The sequence below is a fragment of the Ursus americanus genome, chromosome 1, assembly GCF_024610735.1.
Source record: "Ursus americanus isolate L20-20 chromosome 1, mUrsAme1.1.p, whole genome shotgun sequence".
Taxonomy (NCBI): Eukaryota; Metazoa; Chordata; class Mammalia; order Carnivora; family Ursidae; genus Ursus; species Ursus americanus.
The window spans coordinates 81,766,780-81,787,373 of NC_142127.1; the positions used below are offsets into that span (position 1 = coordinate 81,766,780).

The following is a 20,594-nucleotide window of genomic DNA, read 5'->3' on the forward strand; positions in this document are numbered from 1 at the left end:
TATCATTGCTTATAACCATTTATCATGTGGTCTTATTAAAAGTAGGCATTTAATCTTATATGTTTATACATTTTTTATTTTCCTTTTAGTTCATCATTTGGTTTATTTTGTGATTTTGTTTGTTTTCTTTCATGGCTAGAATTCTACCTTGTCAAAGATTCCTGCCTTACAGGGTAGCTCAAAGTCCCCAAGATGCAGCTCTGCTTGCCCTAGTCCGTCTCAAAGGGCTACATTTTCTGACAGTTTTTCAGTACAGCCCACCTCAGCAGGCTCCACAGACTGTTTGCCATACTCAGAATCAGGGAACAAGGTAAGGCAGCAGGTCAACCGAAGGTGCAGAAAAGAATATAATTTTGGAAGTTATAAGATGCGATTCAGTAAATATCTAAAAAACAAAGACTTAACTCTAAAATATTTGACATATAAACAATAGACCCTCTTAAACACAAATAAAATTCTCAATAGTTATTAATAGTTAACCAGTAAAAAAAAAAAAAGTCTCTTTCTAGGTGGACTGTTCCTTATTAATTTATTATTTATTTATTTGGTATCTGGTAAAATTTCAAATAGAAACCAATAAAATAAAATGTATTATATATAATATACATAATATATATAATAAACATATATTACTCATAGTATATAATATTGTATCATCTAATAATGGCAAATTATATATAATATAATACACCATTTGGTCTCAATCAGACACATTAGGATTTAATACTCCCTCTGCTACCTACCAACTCGGTGATCTTGAAAAAATTACATAAACTGATTGAACCTGTTTCCTTGGCTATAAAATGCATATAGTATTTTGTGGCAAGAATTAAATCATAAATGGATGTAAAGTAGTTAGGATTCCAATCACATAAATGCACAATATATGGTAGTGGTCATTGTTGCCTGGTGTGCATCCAATGCCCCTTGGTAGCCCTTTCTGATTAATAAGTTATTGCGCTAATGAAGATTTTTTGTAGTAAAATTGTTAATTTACTGGAGAGTACTTGAGTAAATTCATTTTACCTATGTTATTATTTAGAATTTGAATTTCATGATCAATTATTAGCACTACCTCCAGAATAATATATTTTTGTAAAACTTCTAAGCAAACTTTCTTTTAAGTTTCAAAGTAGAAATGCTTACAAATATATGAAATTCAGTAGTGCGTATTAAAAGAAATTTATCTACCAGCACAGTAGGAAAAATAGAGCAATGTAATCACTTAGTATAATTGAAGATGCACAAGAACCCAATGTGTTTTTTCCCCCAATCAGGATGGAGTAACCAAGAGCCCAGAAAAGCGCTCTTCTCTGCCCAGACCCTCCTCCATTCTCCCTCCTCGTCGAGGTGTGTCAGGAGACAGAGATGAGAATTCCTTCTCTCTCAACAGTTCCATCTCCTCTTCAGCACGGCGGACTACCAGTAGGTTTATTTTCATTTGGCTTCCTTTTTAATCCTTTACGTGGCATAGAGCTTATTAGGTATCTATATGTTACATCTTCCAAGGAAAACATACACTGAAAATAGATTATATTTCCTCTAAGAATGAGAAAATCCAGACTATTGATGGATCCAAACAGCTGTGTGAGTTAAACTGATTGTTGTGGAAAATGAGTACCTACCAGGAAGTAATTAATAGATAAAACCAATAGTCAGGAATTTTAAAAAATATATACCTAATATATATATATATACCTAAGAAGCTCAACCCTTCTTAGGAATCCAAGTCCTAAAATCTAACTGGAAAGCTAATAATCAATAATCAATAATCAAAACCTAGGATTCTGCTCAATTTGTTAAGAATTCTCATTCCAAGGAGGATGTAAACATAACATGTTCAGTGCAATAGTTTCAGATTCTTTTGATTGATGGCCCATAATGAACCGGTTAGCACTTATCGCAGTTTAAATAAAAATATAAAAGTGTTCCAATCATTACCCACTCAGGTGTTGTGTTACTACCAAGATTATCTAGTTAAAGCATGGATTCAGATTATTTTCATAAATATGTTTCTATTCCAACAAAAATAGCTACCATTTATTGAGCACATATAGATGCTAAAATCTTAAGATACATTTTTCACTCAGTTTAATTAACAATGCTGTTGGTTAGGCATTAATAACCTCATTAAATCTCCTGATGAGAAAAAAGAGGGTAACTTGTCCAATGCTACTAAGATAGAAAGTGGTTGAATTTGGTTTTCAGCGGACTGATAACTTCATGACCTGCCCTCTTAATGTCTTCTTTATATTTATTTGGAAGAAATTGTGCTAGAAAACTGCTATGTAGAATCACTTGGAGAATATCATCTCTGTCATTTAAAATGACATTTAAAATTTAAAATCCATTAAAATCTCTGTCATTTAAAATCCATTCAAAATGGTAGAAATTGCTACTACTATCACATTATAGTTGATTTTACCACTTATTTAAAAAATATTTAATAATAATTGGCCCACTTCAAATCTGACTAGTTTGTGTGACACCTAAAGCATAGTTTTGCCTAGAATGAAAGTATTTATTATATTTAGAGCAATTGTGACCTACACACTATTTAGTTTCATGAAGTATTAACATTCTTTGAAATATTTGCCAGGACACTTTAAAATCACTAACCTCTTTCTTAACAAAAATAAAGTATTCAAATGAACTAGCAAAGAAGGCATTTAAGAGATAGTAATCTCTCAAGAAAAGATTTTAACTCCAAATATTTGGAGTTGGAATTGGGCATCAGGAATATAGAAGCTGTTCAGATAAGACAAAGGCACCAAGTGCTTCCCAAAGGTATATTTTGAGTTATGCTTCTATTTGTGGTTATAGAAGCAAAATGGCACTTAATCCATAAATCCACATCTTCAAACCACTGTGCTCTGCCTTTTAAAGTGCATCTGTATATCAATTGTTTTTATTTCTGAACCAATTCTGTTTTGACTTTGTAACTTACATTCATAAGTATAATGCATTTTATGATTTGGTAATGATCATAGCTCCTAGTCTGATAATCTCAGGACAGAGGGTTTATTTTCTCTATATGTAGCAATAGCTAAAAAGCATAGGGACAACTAGAAGAACAAGCAATATGCCTCCTCCTGTTCACTCATAATCTCTGTAGCAGCACAGACACATCCTGGCATTTTGTACAGCTATTGAAAAGAGCTGAAAGAAACAAAGCTATGCAGTTAGCCCAAGTGGAGAGAAAGGCATTGTCATTGAGGAGTTGACAAGATTAATAAGAATACAACTTAATGAAGTAATTTGTAAATACATTTTTTCATAAATATTTTTAAGTTGTTTTAGTAATTCAGATTTAACTCTTTCAATTTCAGAACAAATAGGAAATGCTCAAATTTGTCATTTTGATGACAAGAATATAATTAATACACTAAAAATTGATCGTATCTATTGAACAGTGGTGTTAGGGCTTAATATATTATACATTTGGTTTTTCTTCATTCTCCAGATGTAACACAAAACCTTCATTCCTTAGTTTTCTGGAGCTTAATGCCATTTTCTATGAGTATAGAAATGAGTCTTACTTACAAAAATTGTATTTCTTCTAGTGAAACTTGTTATGCACATGCAGAATATTGCTTCAGCTTAGTCTCCATGAAGTAAAAAACACCTCAACACATTTTGATAAATTCCGAATCCAATTTGTACTGTTAAAAAAGAAAGTATGTTGAACTCCTACTGTATTCAGTTCCCATGAAAGGTATCAGTGCTAGGTACAGTGGCAAATAACAGAGAAAAGATCCTGCTCCCCAAAAGACCTGAGCTATTCAAAGGTGATGAAGTCATAGAGAAAATATTTGAGGAAGAAATGAAGATTCTGGAGATTTCCTGAAGGATACAGTGACTGACTCAAACATCAAAAACTCGGTCCAAAAACAAACTTTGTAGCAAGGAAGCCACAAAGAGCCAAGTTGGATGCGGCTGTATCATCCTGGTCTTGAAGTGTCCTTTTTGTGGAAAGCGGTAAAAATCACAGAATGCACACTAATCTATCACATTAGTCTTCTTATATCTCATTTCACGTTGTCAGTTGAGGAGTCTACCTATCGTTTGCCCTTACGTTAAAAAAACCAAAAGGACACAGGACAACTTTCACTTGATACGTAAAAATTGTTCACTGAAAGAAGTAAATGATCCTATTTCTTTGGGACACTGAACCCAGACCAATAGGTAAACAGATATTGTCTGTGGATTATGATTATCTACAAAGCTCTCTTGAGCTCACTCTTGTAATTACTTCAGCAAAGATTAATTATCCCCTTTCTCAGGAAGAACTTCCCGTACTGATGACTGGTTGTATTAGATGACTTAAAGATCCCTTTCACTTCATTGATTTAAAAGTTAATGAGTTATACCTTTATCCTCTACAAAATTTCCAGAAGATTTATTGATTTTACAAAGTATGCATACTTAATAATAAAAAATGAAATTCATGCCCTTCCAATAAAACACCAAAAAAAAGTGAAGGAATTTGAGTAATAAATGTAAACAATGTTAATAAGTGTTCTATTATTAAAATCAATGTGTTAGTTTAAGCAAAAAGATTTTTAGAGCTAAGAAACTAAAGATCAGACCTGGCTTCGAATTTTGTATCATCTGGGTAAATGAGTCCCAATATCCTCATTCTTAAATTAGGAATAATAAGAGCTGCCTCTAACTACTGTGTTTGTTTGGTCATCCAATGTTTGGTATTCACAAAAGTGCTTTGAAATCTGTAAGGTGGTGTAGTCTCATCTATAGCACTTTGCTTTCAAAAAAGCATTTGGAATGGCATTCAAACACACAGTTAAAAAGTTAATATGAAAGAAACGTAGTATAGGGAAATGGGAGGAAGGAGTTAAATAATAAAATGACCCTAAGGGCAAGCTGAGGCAAAGAAATGCATCTCACAATAACCTGTATAATTGACAGTGGGGGGTTATTGTTTTGACTCCAAACTGCACACTAGTAGTAATGAAAGTAGAGGAGAAAACAATCAAGTACAAGATTCACTGTGACTATATTGTTAAAACATCCTATTTTTCTAAGAAGAGAAATAGATATTTTTTGGTATTAAGAGCTGAGACAAATTTCCATATAAAGGAAATACATGATAGTGTAGAACAATGTCTGACATCATTGCATAGCTTTTAGTAAACATTTACAACTCACAGCATTCTTCAACATAAGCTAAAGGAGTAACATTGAAATACAATTCAATAAATGACATTGTACACAGATCAAAATGATTGCTATCAATACACAGTTGTATGTTGTATGTCTGCCTGAATCTCGGAATGAACTTATTGCACAAAAGAACAAGCAATCCCCATATCATTCAAGGAAATCTTTAATAAATACTAACCCACATAGAATGTGAAGTGCAGATTCTTCTGCCAACTCACAGCAGATCTGCATGCCTTAATGATCCCACAAGTATGAAAAACTTCTGATGTCTTCATAATGAGAAATAAGAAGAATAAATCAAGAAAACCCAAGTTCTTTATTTCCATTGATAGCAATGCATATTCAAAAAAATGTCACCCGATTATAAACCTTAAAAAAGGAACTTTTACCTTTTTGAGCATTGTCATAATCCATAAGTATTCTAAACTCTTTAGAAAGTTCATGTATTATGAGTTCTAGCAACCTGAGGGAAAAGGATGTCTCGAGAATTTTCTGACGCTGTGGTTTTGGTTTGGTTTGGTTTTGTTCATTTATATAGGGTCAGAGCCAATTCGCAGAGCAGGAAAGAGTGGCACTTCCACACCCACTACCCCTGGATCAACTGCCATCACTCCTGGCACCCCACCAAGCTATTCTTCACGCACCCCAGGCACTCCTGGAACCCCGAGCTATCCCAGGACCCCTCACACGCCAGGAACCCCCAAATCTGCCATCTTGGTGCCCAGTGAGAAGAAAGTTGCCATCATACGTACTCCTCCAAAATCTCCTGCTACTCCCAAGCAGCTTCGGCTTATTAACCAACCACTGCCAGACCTGAAGAATGTCAAATCCAAAATCGGATCGACAGACAACATCAAATACCAGCCTAAAGGGGGGCAGGTAAGAATCACATGAACAACATACTTGCGGCCAGAAGTAAAATCCCACTCATGATTAGAATACCTTCCTCGTATTGTGAACGAACAGTTCTTACAGTGAAAGGGAGGTGGAGGTGTTAAAAAGTTACCAATTGCCAAGAGTTTGGACCTCATCCGAGAAGGCTGACTTACAAAATATAATGAAAATCACGTGACATGTCCATTCCTCCTGGCTATTATCGGGTAAAAATTGATTTCCCCATACAGGAGAATCTTTCCATTGATTGCCTAGCCAGTCTTTTCTCAATGTATCTCTATTGCCTTGTGGACTTTAGCATAAGAGATTAAAATTACATTTCTGATATGAATTTGAGTGTTCTAGTTTAGATCATGATTGTGACCTCATTTGACAATCTTTTAGTGATTTCGCTTTTATCTCCTTCCTTCTTCAGTGATTTCCTATGACATCTACTACCATGTCCCCATGTCGACTCCCAAATCAGAATGGTTCACCAAATTTCTTCTCTGGTCTCTCAGGCTTGAAAATTGCAAAGGGTGGATATACATGTTGATGATAGATAGTTCTGTATAGTTCTGATGAATGAAATTATTCTATTAGAACTTCTCTTTAAAATTGATTGTATTGAAGAGGATTATTAGTAAAGCTCTACCAATTTACTCTTAACTTCAGCTCCAGTACAAATATTCACATTTTTTTTTTTGCCAACCAGGGGCTTTGAGTTTTGCCTTGACCCCAACCTTGCTTCTATACTGTGTGTTTAAATGAAGAAATTAGCCTGGAAGGAAACAATACAAATATCATTTAGTATTTCCTTTGTGATATTGATCTGCCTATGGAATAGTTTGGCTTTTTTTGTTGCTAAAGAGATAAAATACCCATCCTTGAGAGAAAGAAGAGAGAGCAATAACTTCCTTTGTCCATCAACAAACTTGTGATGCCCTCTCGACATTCCCAAAAGACTTTCTTTTAACTTCACTGTTCTTTTCTGCCATTCTTTCTTGTCTATCTTATATTTTCTGCCACTGATTTTAGGTGTCCCTCTTTCATGCCAAAGAAAATGTATTTTCAGGCAGGTTTAGAAGAAAGATCCTGCCAAAATGTGAAGCTATCAAGGACTCCTACTCACTGCTGAAACAGAAATTCAGTGTTGCTTCTTCCTTTAGCAGCAGACTTATTTGCTGTCTCATTGTGATTCTGTTCAAGAAAGCCCAGGAGTTATGAAATATCAACTGAAGGAATTGGGGGAAGCAGAGGGTGGGGGTGGTGCTCCAATGCCCTTTGTGGAATGACTATAACATTCTATAATAATAAAGTCATAGACAAACGCTTTTTCATAAAAAGATGTTATTAAAATATGAGCTACAAGAAATCTTTTTAAGCAAAACAAAACAAAAAACTGATTCTGCCAAATTTGATCCTGTAATTTCATAAATCTCATACTATTCTTGCATTCCTCAGAGTTTTGCACATCCAAGAGAATGAAATATTTTGGGCCTTTTGGAAATACCCAAATGCTGTATTATTTTATATTTATACATAAATAATGGGCTAAGTTGAATAAAATCAACTTAGTGCCAATTTGAAAGTTTATTATTTTAGTTTTTGGTAAGATACCTCTTAAAATGGTGTGACTATTATGTATATTTAAAATCAGTTCTTTTTTTTTTTTTTTGTAAAGATTTTATTTATTTATTTGACAGAGAGAGAGACAGCCAGCGAGAGAGGGAACATAGGCAAGGGGGGGGTGGTAGAGGAAGAAGCAGGCTCCCAGCGGAGGAGCCTGATGTGGGGCTCAATCCCAGGACTCCGGGATCACGCCCTGAGCCGAAGGCAGAAGCTTAACGACTGAGCCACCCAGGCGCCCCTAAAATCAGTTCTCTTTCTATAAATATCCTTGTATGTAGTATTTTCCTTATTTAAATGTAGGGTTTACTGGCTTATATTCCAGAAAATATTGATACTGAAAAGCATATGTTTCTTCTTAGAATCCCAAGGCAATATAATTTATCTCTAAGGTATTTTCTTGAAACTCAAAAGAAAATTGAACTAAAATGGAATAATTATTGATATAATTTGCCATGAAAATTCCACAATATATGATCTTATTCGAACAACTCCTCAAGGAAGAGAGGCATGAAGAATGGTTTTAGCCTCAGCTTTGCCAGAATCACTAAGGTTAAACCAATCCAAAAAATAGGAATACTTCTTTTTCTTTCTGCTTCTTTAATCTGTGAATATTTTTATGTCTAATTTCAGTTGACTTCTGCTATACTCAGTAATTCATAAAACTGACATAAAGATGCCTTATTCTTTTGAACTCAACTAGAACTGCCTTAGAGATTGTGGTAATTAAGGACTAGCAAAGACATATGACACAAAAATTACAGAACAGAAGCAGCCTTAAACTCACAGTGTCATTTGAAGAACATCTCTTCTTTCATAAGACGAGTGTTAACCTGCTGCAAAATTATCCTATCTCAGCTGCAGGTGACTTGGAAAAAATCCATAACAGTGGAGTTATGAAGTGACTTTTGTTGGAGAACCAGGAGGTATTTCCTCACCAAGATAAGAAACAGATGGGAGGAAGATATTTGCCTTCTATTTTGTGATAGATGGGATAATGTGTTCAAATTGGAGGGGGAATGAATTGGGAAATTGAGGTGAACTGCAGTTGAACTGTCTTTGTAGGAAAAATACATCACTTAACACTTTAACATTATCCCCTTAAAAGCCTCAAAGACAAGGAGTAAGGTGAGATTCTTTTTCTGTACACGTTAAACTGCAGGCTTTGACTGGATTGTTAGAGTTTCCACTTTATAGAATGACTAGAAAAGCTTTTTATGTTAAAGCTTCTTAGAAATTACCAAGATGATGTGCGAAGGACCCTTGTTCTCTGATTGAGGATCCATAACTGCACTCTATTGGGAAAATTGAAGCTACTGGCATGTTGTTTCCAACTATAAATTGAATAATCCTAGGGTGTTGGAATGGATAGTGGTCAACTCAGAATCAATGAAGAGGACAGGACAATAGCAGTACTTTCTGTAGGAGGCAAGTTTTGTAATAGAGATATGTAGTCTGTAGATATGGAGAAAAATAGTCACACAATTCTTATTAATAAATAAGGGAGCAAATTTATAGATGTAACCTTAATTCTTCTACACAGGCTCCCTTGTTATAAAATCTGGAGTGGTTAGATTGTATGTAAATGATTTAATTTTAAAAGCGATATTATTGCTGTTTGTGCAATCACTAAGAATTGGGAAGGGAAATATATAGTAAAAAATATATGTGTCTTGGAAGTTCAACAATTTGCCAGGTTGGGAAGCCTTATTATTTGCCTCAATTTGAGCATTTATTGCTCTTCCGTTTGCATAGGTTGTATGCTTACAGTGATTATCACTTCTATTAAAGGTCAGATTTTGTATTGGAAGAGAGCCTTAGCTGTGTGGCTCAGTTCAGTGATGTAAATCAATGCCTAATGGAATAGATAAAGAGCTGAAAACATGAGGAGCTTTACAGAAGCAATAAAGTTAATCTTTTCAGCTGAAACACAAATTCATTCTACTGGAAAGAATATACACAATCTTAGATTCACGGTGGATAGTGACCTTGGTTAATTTAACTCAAGGCTCGGGTAAGACTGGCTTAGTAAGTGTATTAATTTAAAACTATCTCAATATAGTTAGCTCCCTTTTCTACATTAAATCTCAATCTAAATTTTAGACTAAGTAGTGTTAGCTTTTTAAGAACACAGCTGTTTATTTTAAACAAAGTAGGAAGATAAACAATTTCTCTAAATGCGTGGCATAAAAAAAGTAGGCAGGAAGCCAGTGAATGATACTTCTTACCTTTTCTAACAATGCATCAGCTTTTTTATAGGTGCTTTGATTTATGTAGAATACTTTCACATGCTATAACAAGTTTCTTGTTTTTTTCTCCATCAGCCTTTTGAAGATCAGTATATAAACCACAATTTTTGTACCCTTATCATAGTTGAAAGTTACTGGTGAGGTGGTTTCACAAAGGCTGTTTCCCTTTATAGTTGTTGGGTAGGACAGTTATTAGGTAGATCATGATCTCTGCAAGGCCATGTCTGTGGATTTGATTGATTGCCTTGTGAATTATATATTTCTCCTTCATTCATGGAGCAATCAGTCGTTTTAGGTCATATGGACTAAAAAGATAGTGGCATCTTCAAGCAAGTCATTTCTGTTCAAGAAGAGAACAATACTTCTCTTTTATATAAAGAATCTCATAGAATTTGTCAATCTGTTTCCTTCCCAGCCAGTGTTGCCCTAGCATCTTTTTAAAAAAATTTGTTTGGATAAATCTATTAGACTAGGACCTGTGAAGTATATGCTCCCATTCTAGAAATAAAGTAGTCTGTCTTCTATCTCTCACTTTTGTATGGATCCATTGAATTAAGGAACATTGGATGTCAGAGATATTCAGCTCCTTATAGTCCAATTTTCACATTTTCACAGAGTAGAAAACAGGAGTACTTATAGTACCCACATCCTGCATATAGGGCTTCTAGTAACATCCTTTAAAGGCTGAGCTATAAATTCAAGTTCTATAATTTTGTATTTAATGAATAATCAGTTGTCTACAAAGTATGCTATTTAATGAACCTTAGTTATTGTTTTGTTTGCTTTAACTTTGGTTGCACAACATGAGAACGGCAACACTTAATTAACACTCCCTCCCACACCAAGGTTTTATCACATCAGGATTGAAATTTAAGGGTTTTGATCTTTTACAATATTTATGTGAAATAATTGAATGCAAATAATGTGTTAGAGTAATACACTACTGAAAAGTGGAGACCATTAAATTTGAAAAGTTATGTTGTATTTCTTATAATATTTTGTATTGTCCTACAACTGACAGATAATTTTTAAATAATTCTAAAAATCAATGTTTTGAAATAGAGTATAGACACTAACTTTCAAATTCCTATAGATAATATCAAGGACAAATAATGAAATATTAATTTTAAAATCTACCTTAGTCATCTTTAAAATAAATGGTGAGCTGCCTTGTATTTCCTCAATAATTCCAGAAAGTCAAAGTTGTACATTCATTTTACTCATCATTTATCCAACAAGTATTTATTGAGTACCCACTGTGTTCCATGCTGTGTTCTAGGTACTGAGAATATAACAATGAACAAAACAAACAAAAATTTTTTAAATTCCTACCTTCGTAGAATTTACATTCTAGGAAGAAAAACAAGTCAGAAAATATTATATAAGAAAAAATATGTAACAAGTGAGAAGGAGAACAACAAGTCAAGGGAGAGATCTAAAATATGTGGAGAGGAGATGACATTTCTCAATAGAATGACTAGGAAAGCCCCGAGAAGGTGATAATTTGTAATACTTTAAGGAACTGAAGGACTGAGCCATGTATGTAATGGGGGGAGAGTATTTCAGGCAGAGGATACTGCAGATGCAGAAGCCCTGGGGTGGAAGGAAGCAGGCCCGGCATGTTTTAGGAACAGCAGGAACATTCATGGGGCTGATGCCACATAGATATTTGAGAGTGGAAAGTTCAAGTTAAATGATTCTTTTTAAATATCATTACACCTATTCAAATAGTAGGACTTTGCCAAATCAAAAACCTAGGAGTCATCTTGTCATCTCCCTCTCCTCATCCCCTACCCTGGCGATCATGAAGTGCTAATGATTTTGTGTCCAGGTTAGCTCTTAAATCTACCCATTTCTCTTAGTTTGCTCTACACCAGCCTAGCACAGGATCCATTATCTCTTGTCTGTGTCACTGCAATAGTCGTTAAGTTCTCTAAATGGTCTTTCTGCATCTGTTCTTTTCTCCATCTGATATACTTTCCATTATGTAGCCAGTGCTTCCCACCACACTTGTAATTAAGTATCCCATTGTATAATTAGTTATTTAATGTCTATCTTGTCTCACCTACTAGACTATAAGCTCTGTGAAATCAAGGATGAGGTTGATCCCGTCCTCAGCGTCCAAAACATAGTAGGTGCTCAGTAAATATTTGTTGAGTGAAAGTCGAATGAATGTTGAATGAATGTGGTTCACCATATGCATGGAGAGATGCACTCTTTCTAGCGACTTGTTGAATGAGTGGGAATGCTTAGTGCCATCACTGTTATGACCCAAAGAGACTGCCCATGTTTGGACCACAGTGAATTTTGGCTAAAAGAATATTAGACCAGGACATAAGAGCTGAGTTCCTAGTCCAACTTTTCTGTTAAAGTATTATGTGACCTGAGATACTGATGTCTCTGGTTTCTTACTTGTGTAAGAATAGAAACAACAAAATACACTTCTTTTTGTGGCACCGTCTCATTTAATGTATTAACACCATCGTAATGTAGCAATATCTCATTTAAGCAGACCACGAGGTCACTTTAAGCTCTCAAATTCATGGTTCTACTTAGAGTATGATGGTATTTTTGCATTAGAGCTCATTAAAAATATCCATTTAGTTATTCTAATAGATTCCTTAAGTATTTGTACTGCAAAGGGCAAGCTGAACTTGAGTAAAAACTCAGCACTTCTGAAGTAAGAGGAATGTAATTGGGGAAGAGGGAGCACTAAGAGAGAGAGGAAGGAGGGAGTGAAATGGTGAAATGTAGAGAGGAATCTTTTTTATATTTTCTTATAAAGTTTTAGGCATTTTCTTGAGACTTTGTTAGGGCTTTCACATCTAATTTGAATAAGTTGCTTTGAATTTTATATTTAAGGAGAAAATGGAGTTAATGCCAGAGGCAAGTAATAAATTATACTGAAACAGGGTTTTTTTTTCTCATTATATAAAATTATGATGGCCACCATTGTGAAGTGTCTACTGAGTGCTAGTAACATAGAAGTAAATTTATAAAATTATAAACTTTATAAACTAAAAGAGAATTGAAACATATTTAGATTTATTTCTCATTCACATGGGTATCATTTTGGCAAACATTTACTAAGCCCCTGCTGGGTACTATATGACAAAAGGAGAATGAGATGATAAGGCATGGTCTCTACCATTTAAGCAGAAAAGAAGTGGCTTCTTTTTTTTTTTTTTTCATTTCTCATCTTCCCCTAGTACCTTGCCCTTATGTAATTTTTAAGTTCTTTCCAAGCCATTTCTTTCCATCTCATTGGGCTACAAATAAGTGCTAAATAAGAAAAGTAATAAAATACCCCATGAGCTTTAAAATACTGTCAACCCAGCATGAAAGAAAACTGTTCACTGAAATGCATTATATTATATTGACAAGGTTGTGTGTGTGTGTGTGTGTGTGTGTGTGAGAGAGAGAGAGAGAGAGAGAGAGAAAGAGAGAGAGAACATTATCTCAAAATGAAAGCTCCTTGATATCACGGACCCTGTCTTTATGTAATAGAATGTACAGAGCTATAATTCAAGTATCTTTTGTAGGGAAATGAAAAGTTTTGGAGCTAGGCTTCATAAACATTAATTATTTAAAAACTGTGAAAAATAATTACTACTTTGCGTTTACAAATATGATACCTATAGAGTCCTGTTTGTTTGTTTGTTTGCAGTTCATTTAGAAGCCAGGCAAGAACATGGGAACAGCCTTGAGTCTCAGGTTGTTTTCAAACAAATGAACAAACTCTTTAAAAGTTACTGCCTTTATGCTTGGTCCTCTATTCCTTAAAATTTCTTTAAAAAATTAAACTGAAGGAATAAATGTAATGCCAGTGCTTAACAATGAGGCCAATGCCTGAACTCAATGTCTGTTTCACCAAACAGTTCTTTACAAATTTTTCAGCATGGTTTATTCACCTCAAGGTTTTTAATGTGGTTCTCTTTTCTGTGTCGTGTGGCACAGCCTGCATGGAAAAATTTGTCTGACCCCTTCATGGGCCCTCCAACTTACCCTTTTCCTTTATAGCTCTGTGGAATTGTATGTTTTGACATGACCCGTAATTTCTGTTATTTCTATTTAACTGTGTACTCCAATATATCTATTGCTTGTATCTGATCCATTGAGTGTTGAAGAAGTTATTGGTCAGTATAGACAGGGTTATTTAAAATTTGGAGTAGACTATAACGTTTCTATGCATTTTGATCTGAGCACAGGGTTGTTAACAGATTAATCTTTGAAAAACATCATCTATTCCAGAGAACTTTGATTGTTCAGAAATATCTGATGCGGTCATATTTTTTTTTTGTTTTAATATATGATATCTCAGGACTCTATATGGGATAGATAAATAGCTTTTGTTATAACTGAATGTTATGGAATGGGAAATACTTTTGGGAGAGAGAGAGAGAAGTGTTTTTATAATGCAAGGACAAAGAAAGGCTTCATTTTAAGCACTCCTGAAAAATGATGTAAAGCCAAAGGAAAAACTTAATCTCTGCTCAAGTTAAAGGGTTACTGGCCACTACTACCCTTTCAAAAGAAAAAAAAAGCATTCTTTCTAAAACAACACTGGATGAAGAAGAAAGAAACGATACAGCAGTTGAGGTTCATACTTAAAGGGTGCCCATAGAGCATAGCACTCTCTTGTAGGAGAGCCAAGAACAGAATCCAAACTGCTGGACCCCTGGTTACTCTCCATATCTTGCTATCTTGAGCTGACATGGGGGTCTTTTGATGAAGAAAGCAGCATCAGAGAGTGTCAAATCAAAAAATAAAAAAATCAAAATCCCATTGCTTAAGAATGCAAGCTGACGCTGTGATCAATGCCTCTGGTTTATAAATTGTTTTACCAAAAGTTATAAATTAGGATTGCGTTTTCTTTCATTTTACATGTCTCATATTTCCAAGTAATCTCTAGGAAGAGAGATTTGTTCTTGCCCATAGAAATATCCTACATTTTGTCTTCCTGTCCTTTCTTAGAGTAACCTCACTTGGGGAAAAAAGAAGTGTATTTCTCTAAAGATACATTTAAACTTATATGCAGAGAGAATGTAGTGGCGTATCATTTCAATTGAACCAACTAGAGTCACATCAGGAATATCCAGAAAGTCACTACACTGTACTTCCCTCACATGGTGGAAGAAGATAGAATTAGTAAAAAGCAAAATAAAATAATGCTGATTAATTATTCAATTACATTCACCTATTCTTTTTAACTCTTTAAGCTTAAATGACTCTTATACGAATGAAAAGCCAACTATGAATGCAAGCAAGTCACCAACATTTGTCCATGAAACTGAAATCCTTTTTTGCCAGCCTCCTGTGGGAGGAACTGATTGGGTTGATCCTTGAAGAATGATGAGTTCCAGACTCAACTTGGAATGAGGGCATTCTAGCAAGAGATGATAACATAAAGCATGGGAACAAATTCGAAAATGTAAACAAGGGCCTTAAAGTACGGAATGTAAAGTCTGGCCAAAATATAAAGTTTTGAGAAGAGCGCTCAAAAATCAGAATTTCTGAGAACCCTGGTTGCCTACCTAAGAAGTTTTGGTGCATTTAATAGGAAATAGAGACTTCGGGAGAATTTTGAACAAGGCAGAGCTTTAGAAAGATGATTCACTTGATTGAAATAATACGTTTTTCCCTTCCACTGTGAAGTATACAGAAGGAAAAATTGTCACACACTTTCAAATCACCCCATTTTGCATTAATAGTACAACTAAAAATTTTGATCGAAAGAAATTGACAAGGATAAAATGTGGTTTAGAGTTAACCTTGGATAATGATTATTCAAATATTTTTTCTCCATATCATGAATATAGAAAATTAGTTCATCAAATAAAGGTTCGTTATATTTTGTCCTAGACCGTCTCTGAGATGTTAAAATACTTTTCCCTTGACGTATAGGAAAACAAAAGCTCAATAGAAATTCCTTCCCCAAAAAAGTCATTTTTATTTAGACCCATCTATAGAGCACAGAGAGTTAAACTTGGCTCTCTGACTTAAAAATAATAATAATAATAACAATAATCTGGAATAAAGTTTTATCCTTCACAGCAGCCATCTATTTTTCTACCTTATGCAGTGGTTTCTGAGGTCTGCGGGTATTTATAGAATTAAATAATTTGTAGAATTAAAGTGTTAATTATTGGTAAATGATCCCAGAGATCTTTGGCATGAAGTATTTTGTAATTTTGCTAAAGCGTAAATGTGCATCACACGGAACAGGTGGTGCTCAGGTGCAAGTCGTCAGGCTAGAACATAAATCTTACTCAACATCAAGCATCCAGTGCCCAAAGTGATTTTGTTTCTGTCTATTCAACCATCAAGCAAAATGGTGAATTTCGTACTCTACCTTATTTGAAACAAAAGCAATATACTCTGAAACTATTGCAAATATGGAAATATGTAAAGAACATGCCATTAATCCATGTCAGATGTCTGCTTCATGTTATGAATTGATCAGATGTAGGTTGAGAAAGTCTCCCATTGAAAAAGACCAGCTAGTTATTTCACTAGAAAATCAATGATTCTCTAGAAAATCTGGGGGAAATCAACAGAAGTCAGCCTTTAAATTTTAGGATTTTTTAAAGTTTAAATTGTCTCTAAGTAATGCTGGCAATGTGCCCCCTTGGAGTTTGAATCATTTGTTTTAGAAATCATAAAAATTGCCAGTTGATTAAATGTTAGAGTCAAACAGATTCATGCAACTGAATTTGGAATTTCCATTTTTGCAACAAGTGAATCAGATTTAACATTTAGCTTTTGATCACTTGGTAATGAGTCACTTGATTGGTACTCTAATGATCTCTAAATTAAAATTTGCAAATGAAATATGAGACCCTATATATCCCCAAGAATTAGGGGAAATGGCTTAGATGAATTCTATTTCATTGCCAAAATATAGACTCAAAGAGGAAAATTAAAAGTTATTATTTGAAATAATAAAATTATTTGCTTTCTAAAAATAATTTGTCTATGAGGCTTGAAACGTAATGGCCCTTGTTTTCTTAAAGTTATCTGCATCTACATTTTATGTGAAATTCTTAGCGTGCCACTACATTTATTGTTAGATACAGACTGTGATATTCCCCCCTTCTTTTTAAATTAGGATTTTTATCATGCCCTATAGAATGACCCAATCATCATGTTTTCTGACTTCAGATTTTGACAAGAGGCCCTTTCCTTGGGCTGCCAATGAGAGCTGTCAATGATATTTCCCTGTAAGGGACAAGCTTTCTTGTCAGTGTCGGGCAGGCACTGCAATTTAAGCTTTGTCTGGTTAAAAATAGTCAGGATTCAATGTCATCTTGAATTTTTTACTCTTTTTTGCAAACACCAAGAGATGTGATACCATTCTTGGAGATGGCTGTATTTATTTATTTGGCTTTTTTTAATAAGAGGACAAACTTTCCCTTAAAGCATTGAAAACATAATTTCTCTTTAGCTATTAAGGGGACACAGGAAGAGTAGAAGTAGCCAAAGTAAAATCAAACAAACAAACAACAAAAATAAACCTTTCTTTCCATGCTTACGTTGCTCATGTGCTCTCCAAAACACAAAATTTAAGACACATAGAAGAAGTTCCAAGAGCTATTACTTTGCACATTACATTACACCAGAATCACATCTGTCCAGATTTAGATTTGCTATCGTCTTCAAGATGAATACTGAACTTTCTGAAAATAGAAATAAAACACCTAACCTCAAATCTTCTGGACCTACCCAAGGCCTGGACTACCTCTACATGACCTGCTATCAGTCAACTAGTGGTCCTTGATTTGCTCCCCTGTAAAATAATGGAAAGAATGCTTTTGCATTCCAAGGGTTATGGCTGTTTATGAGCAGCTGTCAGTGAGAGGACATTCAGAAGACCACTGAGCCAAATCTGCAAGGCTATAGTGAAGCCCTTCCATCAGAGGAGGCCCTGAGCCTCCTTGTTGACCCTCTTGGGAAAGCAAGGGATCTGCGGGATGAATGACAACCCACATTTGTGGCATTCAGCCTGACCAGTTGTGAACCTCACCCGTGCTGTGTGGACCAATAATACAATCAAGTGTACCAGGTGATTTATAATTGTGATGGCTGACACTGTAGGATTGAAGGGAAGTAGGGCAAGAGCTACACTATTGGACCTTTCATAGAGTGGAAACTGAGTCCCAGTTTCCAATATGGGAAGCCTCCCAGTCATAGATGATCCAAGTTTAATTTTTCTATTCTTCTAATTGTTTCCCGGTTACACCTGCCTATGACTTGAATGTCTAAAGTTTTTGAGCATTTGGCCCTTAGAGATTTAGGGGACTAGGAGCTCATATTAAATGATAGAGCCATTCTTCAGTTCCAGTGTTAGTTTTTTTCTCTTACATGATTATGTAAGTGGAAGCAAGTTTGGAGCCTCCTTGGCACCAACCCGTTCTGGCTCCCTATGCCCAGCATACTGAAAGAAAAATGCACAATGAAGTTACCTCCAATTCCTTTTAGGTTAGGATTTTAAACAAGAAGATCGATTTTAGCAAGGTTCAGTCCCGATGTGGTTCCAAGGATAACATCAAACATTCTGCCGGGGGAGGAAATGTAAGTAGAAGCTTCTATTAGAAAGCTATCCTGATTGTGTGGAGACCTCTGCACAGCCAGCCCCCTGTCTCTTTTCCTGCCTCCCTCCCAAGACACACCCCCTTTCTTGTTGCTGCTCCTCATGTCCCCTGGTCTGGGAGCTTGTCACCCTTGCATTTTTGCTGGTGGGCTTCCCATCCTTCTCTGTTAGATTATCAGCAAATTTCTTGCTTTCAGTTGTGGAATAAAACCTTACTGGGCCGCACCATGTCTTTCAGGGGGATGGCAAACCCACCTCACTTGCCAATTTTGTTTGCTGGCCTTTGGCTTCAAGGTATCTCCTCATGCCGTCTCTACTCCCCTGCAAATGTCAACTGGTCACACACTTATAGCTCCATTTCAATTACTCTTGAGGCAAAAACTCATAGACTTGAAAGTACGCAAAGTGTAATGTCAATCTTTTGTGCATAACTATTCATGAGTTAGGATATCATTTGGAATAATGCAAAACTAGTGAAGCACAGTTCATCTGTCATTCAAAGTGAAAGGATTCAAGTCCCAGTATAAACTTTGTCTTGATGGGATTTTTTTTTTCTGTGTCTTCAATTGAGTGGAAATAATATCCTTTGAGAGGAAGGGAAAGATGAATCCATGTTTCTCAAACATAGTTGAGGCAGAGCTGAAACAGGCAAACTCAAGGTAAAGGAAACATGGTTCTTCACAAAATAAGAATAATAAAGGTGACCCAGGCTGACTGCTCTATGGATCCTTGTCACCTTAACTTCAGAATCTGGTAATCTGTGACAAAAGTAATTTACAGAGTAGCAAGTCCAGAATTCTTGCCTGTTTAATAATTCTTGGCTCCTTGCTCCTCAGCTGGGCAGAGATGGAGTCAAGCAGTGAAAGGGGAAACAAGCCAGTGCCTTCTACCAGGAGCTGTCACCTGTTGCTCGAAGTAGTTCCACTGAGCTTGAAAATGTCACTGTCGTAGGAAGTCCATAGCAAGGTTTGCTAGGCTCCTTAAGGATGCTGAGCTAAGCCTCAGGATCAGTATTTACATTGACACGGTGGCCCTCCTCCCTGTGTCCTGACTATAAGTACAAACTATGTGGTACTCTCACAGAAGCAGTCTCAGTCCTGGGAAATACCTGGAGGGTGTCAAGGGTGACTCTTGTCCTCTCCTGCAGGCCCTGCTGGCCAAAACAGCTAAGTGGCAGAGGATAAATTGAGATAACTAACAATCTTAAAGCAAGTAGGGGAGCTTCCAACCTCCAAAACAATAGTCTTAATCTTTCCTCTAGAGAAGAATCACTTGTTCAAATACGCAGATTCTGTGGCCCCATTTCCACAATGTCCAATTCAATAATACCCTTTTACTTCTGATGCCAATGGACAATAGACCACAATTGGAAAAGCACTGTTTCTAACATGGGGAGAGGAGATAACTTCGAGAAAAAAATGTTGCTACCATTTTATAATTTGGTGGATAAGAAAAATTCCATTTAGCCAAGACATGACAATAACATTGTAGAAAAGCTTTGAGCTTTCTTCTTCTTCTATCTTAAAGCAATGTTGGTCTTCTTATATCTATGAGCAATGTTGGTCACTTTTATGTAAAAATAATTTTTTAAAGAATAATTCATCTCTTCACTTGGCTCTTTGCTTATGGAAAGGTTTAACATGGTGTGGCTTCGTTCTCTGAGTGGAAGCTTGCCTTATTAATCCAGGTGTTTCTATCCTCTTGTGGCATGATCTGTTTCTACTAATAAAATCTTCTATTCTAGGGTTATCTTTCATTTTGGTCCTTCTTTCCAACCAAACGTGGGAGGACACTGGGAGGTTATGTTTTCCTATGTGTGTGTATGTACTTCGGTTTGGGTTTCTGTGTTGCTGTATGTTGTGAGTTTGGATATGTTTCTGGATTTTATATATGAGCTTGGGGGCTTGTCTGTGTCTCAGCTATTTTAAGCATATTTTATGTGGTTCATACAGGTCCAGATTGTTACCAAGAAGATAGACCTAAGCCATGTGACATCCAAATGTGGCTCTCTGAAGAACATCCGCCACAGGCCAGGTAAATAAATACTTGGTAGTTTGGGAAATGTTAATTGC

General features: G+C 35.5%; 1 protein-coding gene across 14 annotated transcripts in view; it reads left to right on the forward strand.

Moving 5' to 3' along the window:
- MAP2 (microtubule associated protein 2) overlaps positions 1-20,594 on the forward strand; it is a 278,987-nt gene that overhangs the window by 250,197 nt on the left and 8,196 nt on the right. For 6 of the 14 annotated variants that reach the window (XM_087863130.1, XM_087863100.1, XM_045806622.2 and 3 more), the window contains 5 exons: positions 140-310; positions 1,278-1,425; positions 5,720-6,060; positions 18,411-18,503; positions 20,475-20,556. In XM_087863130.1, coding sequence (XP_087719256.1) covers positions 140-310; positions 1,278-1,425; positions 5,720-6,060; positions 18,411-18,503; positions 20,475-20,556 — 835 coding nt within the window. The remainder of the gene's footprint in view (positions 1-139; positions 311-1,277; positions 1,426-5,719; positions 6,061-18,410; positions 18,504-20,474; positions 20,557-20,594) is intronic. The other 8 variants (XM_087863112.1, XM_045806627.2, XM_087863113.1 and 5 more) reach the window with 3 other exon arrangements.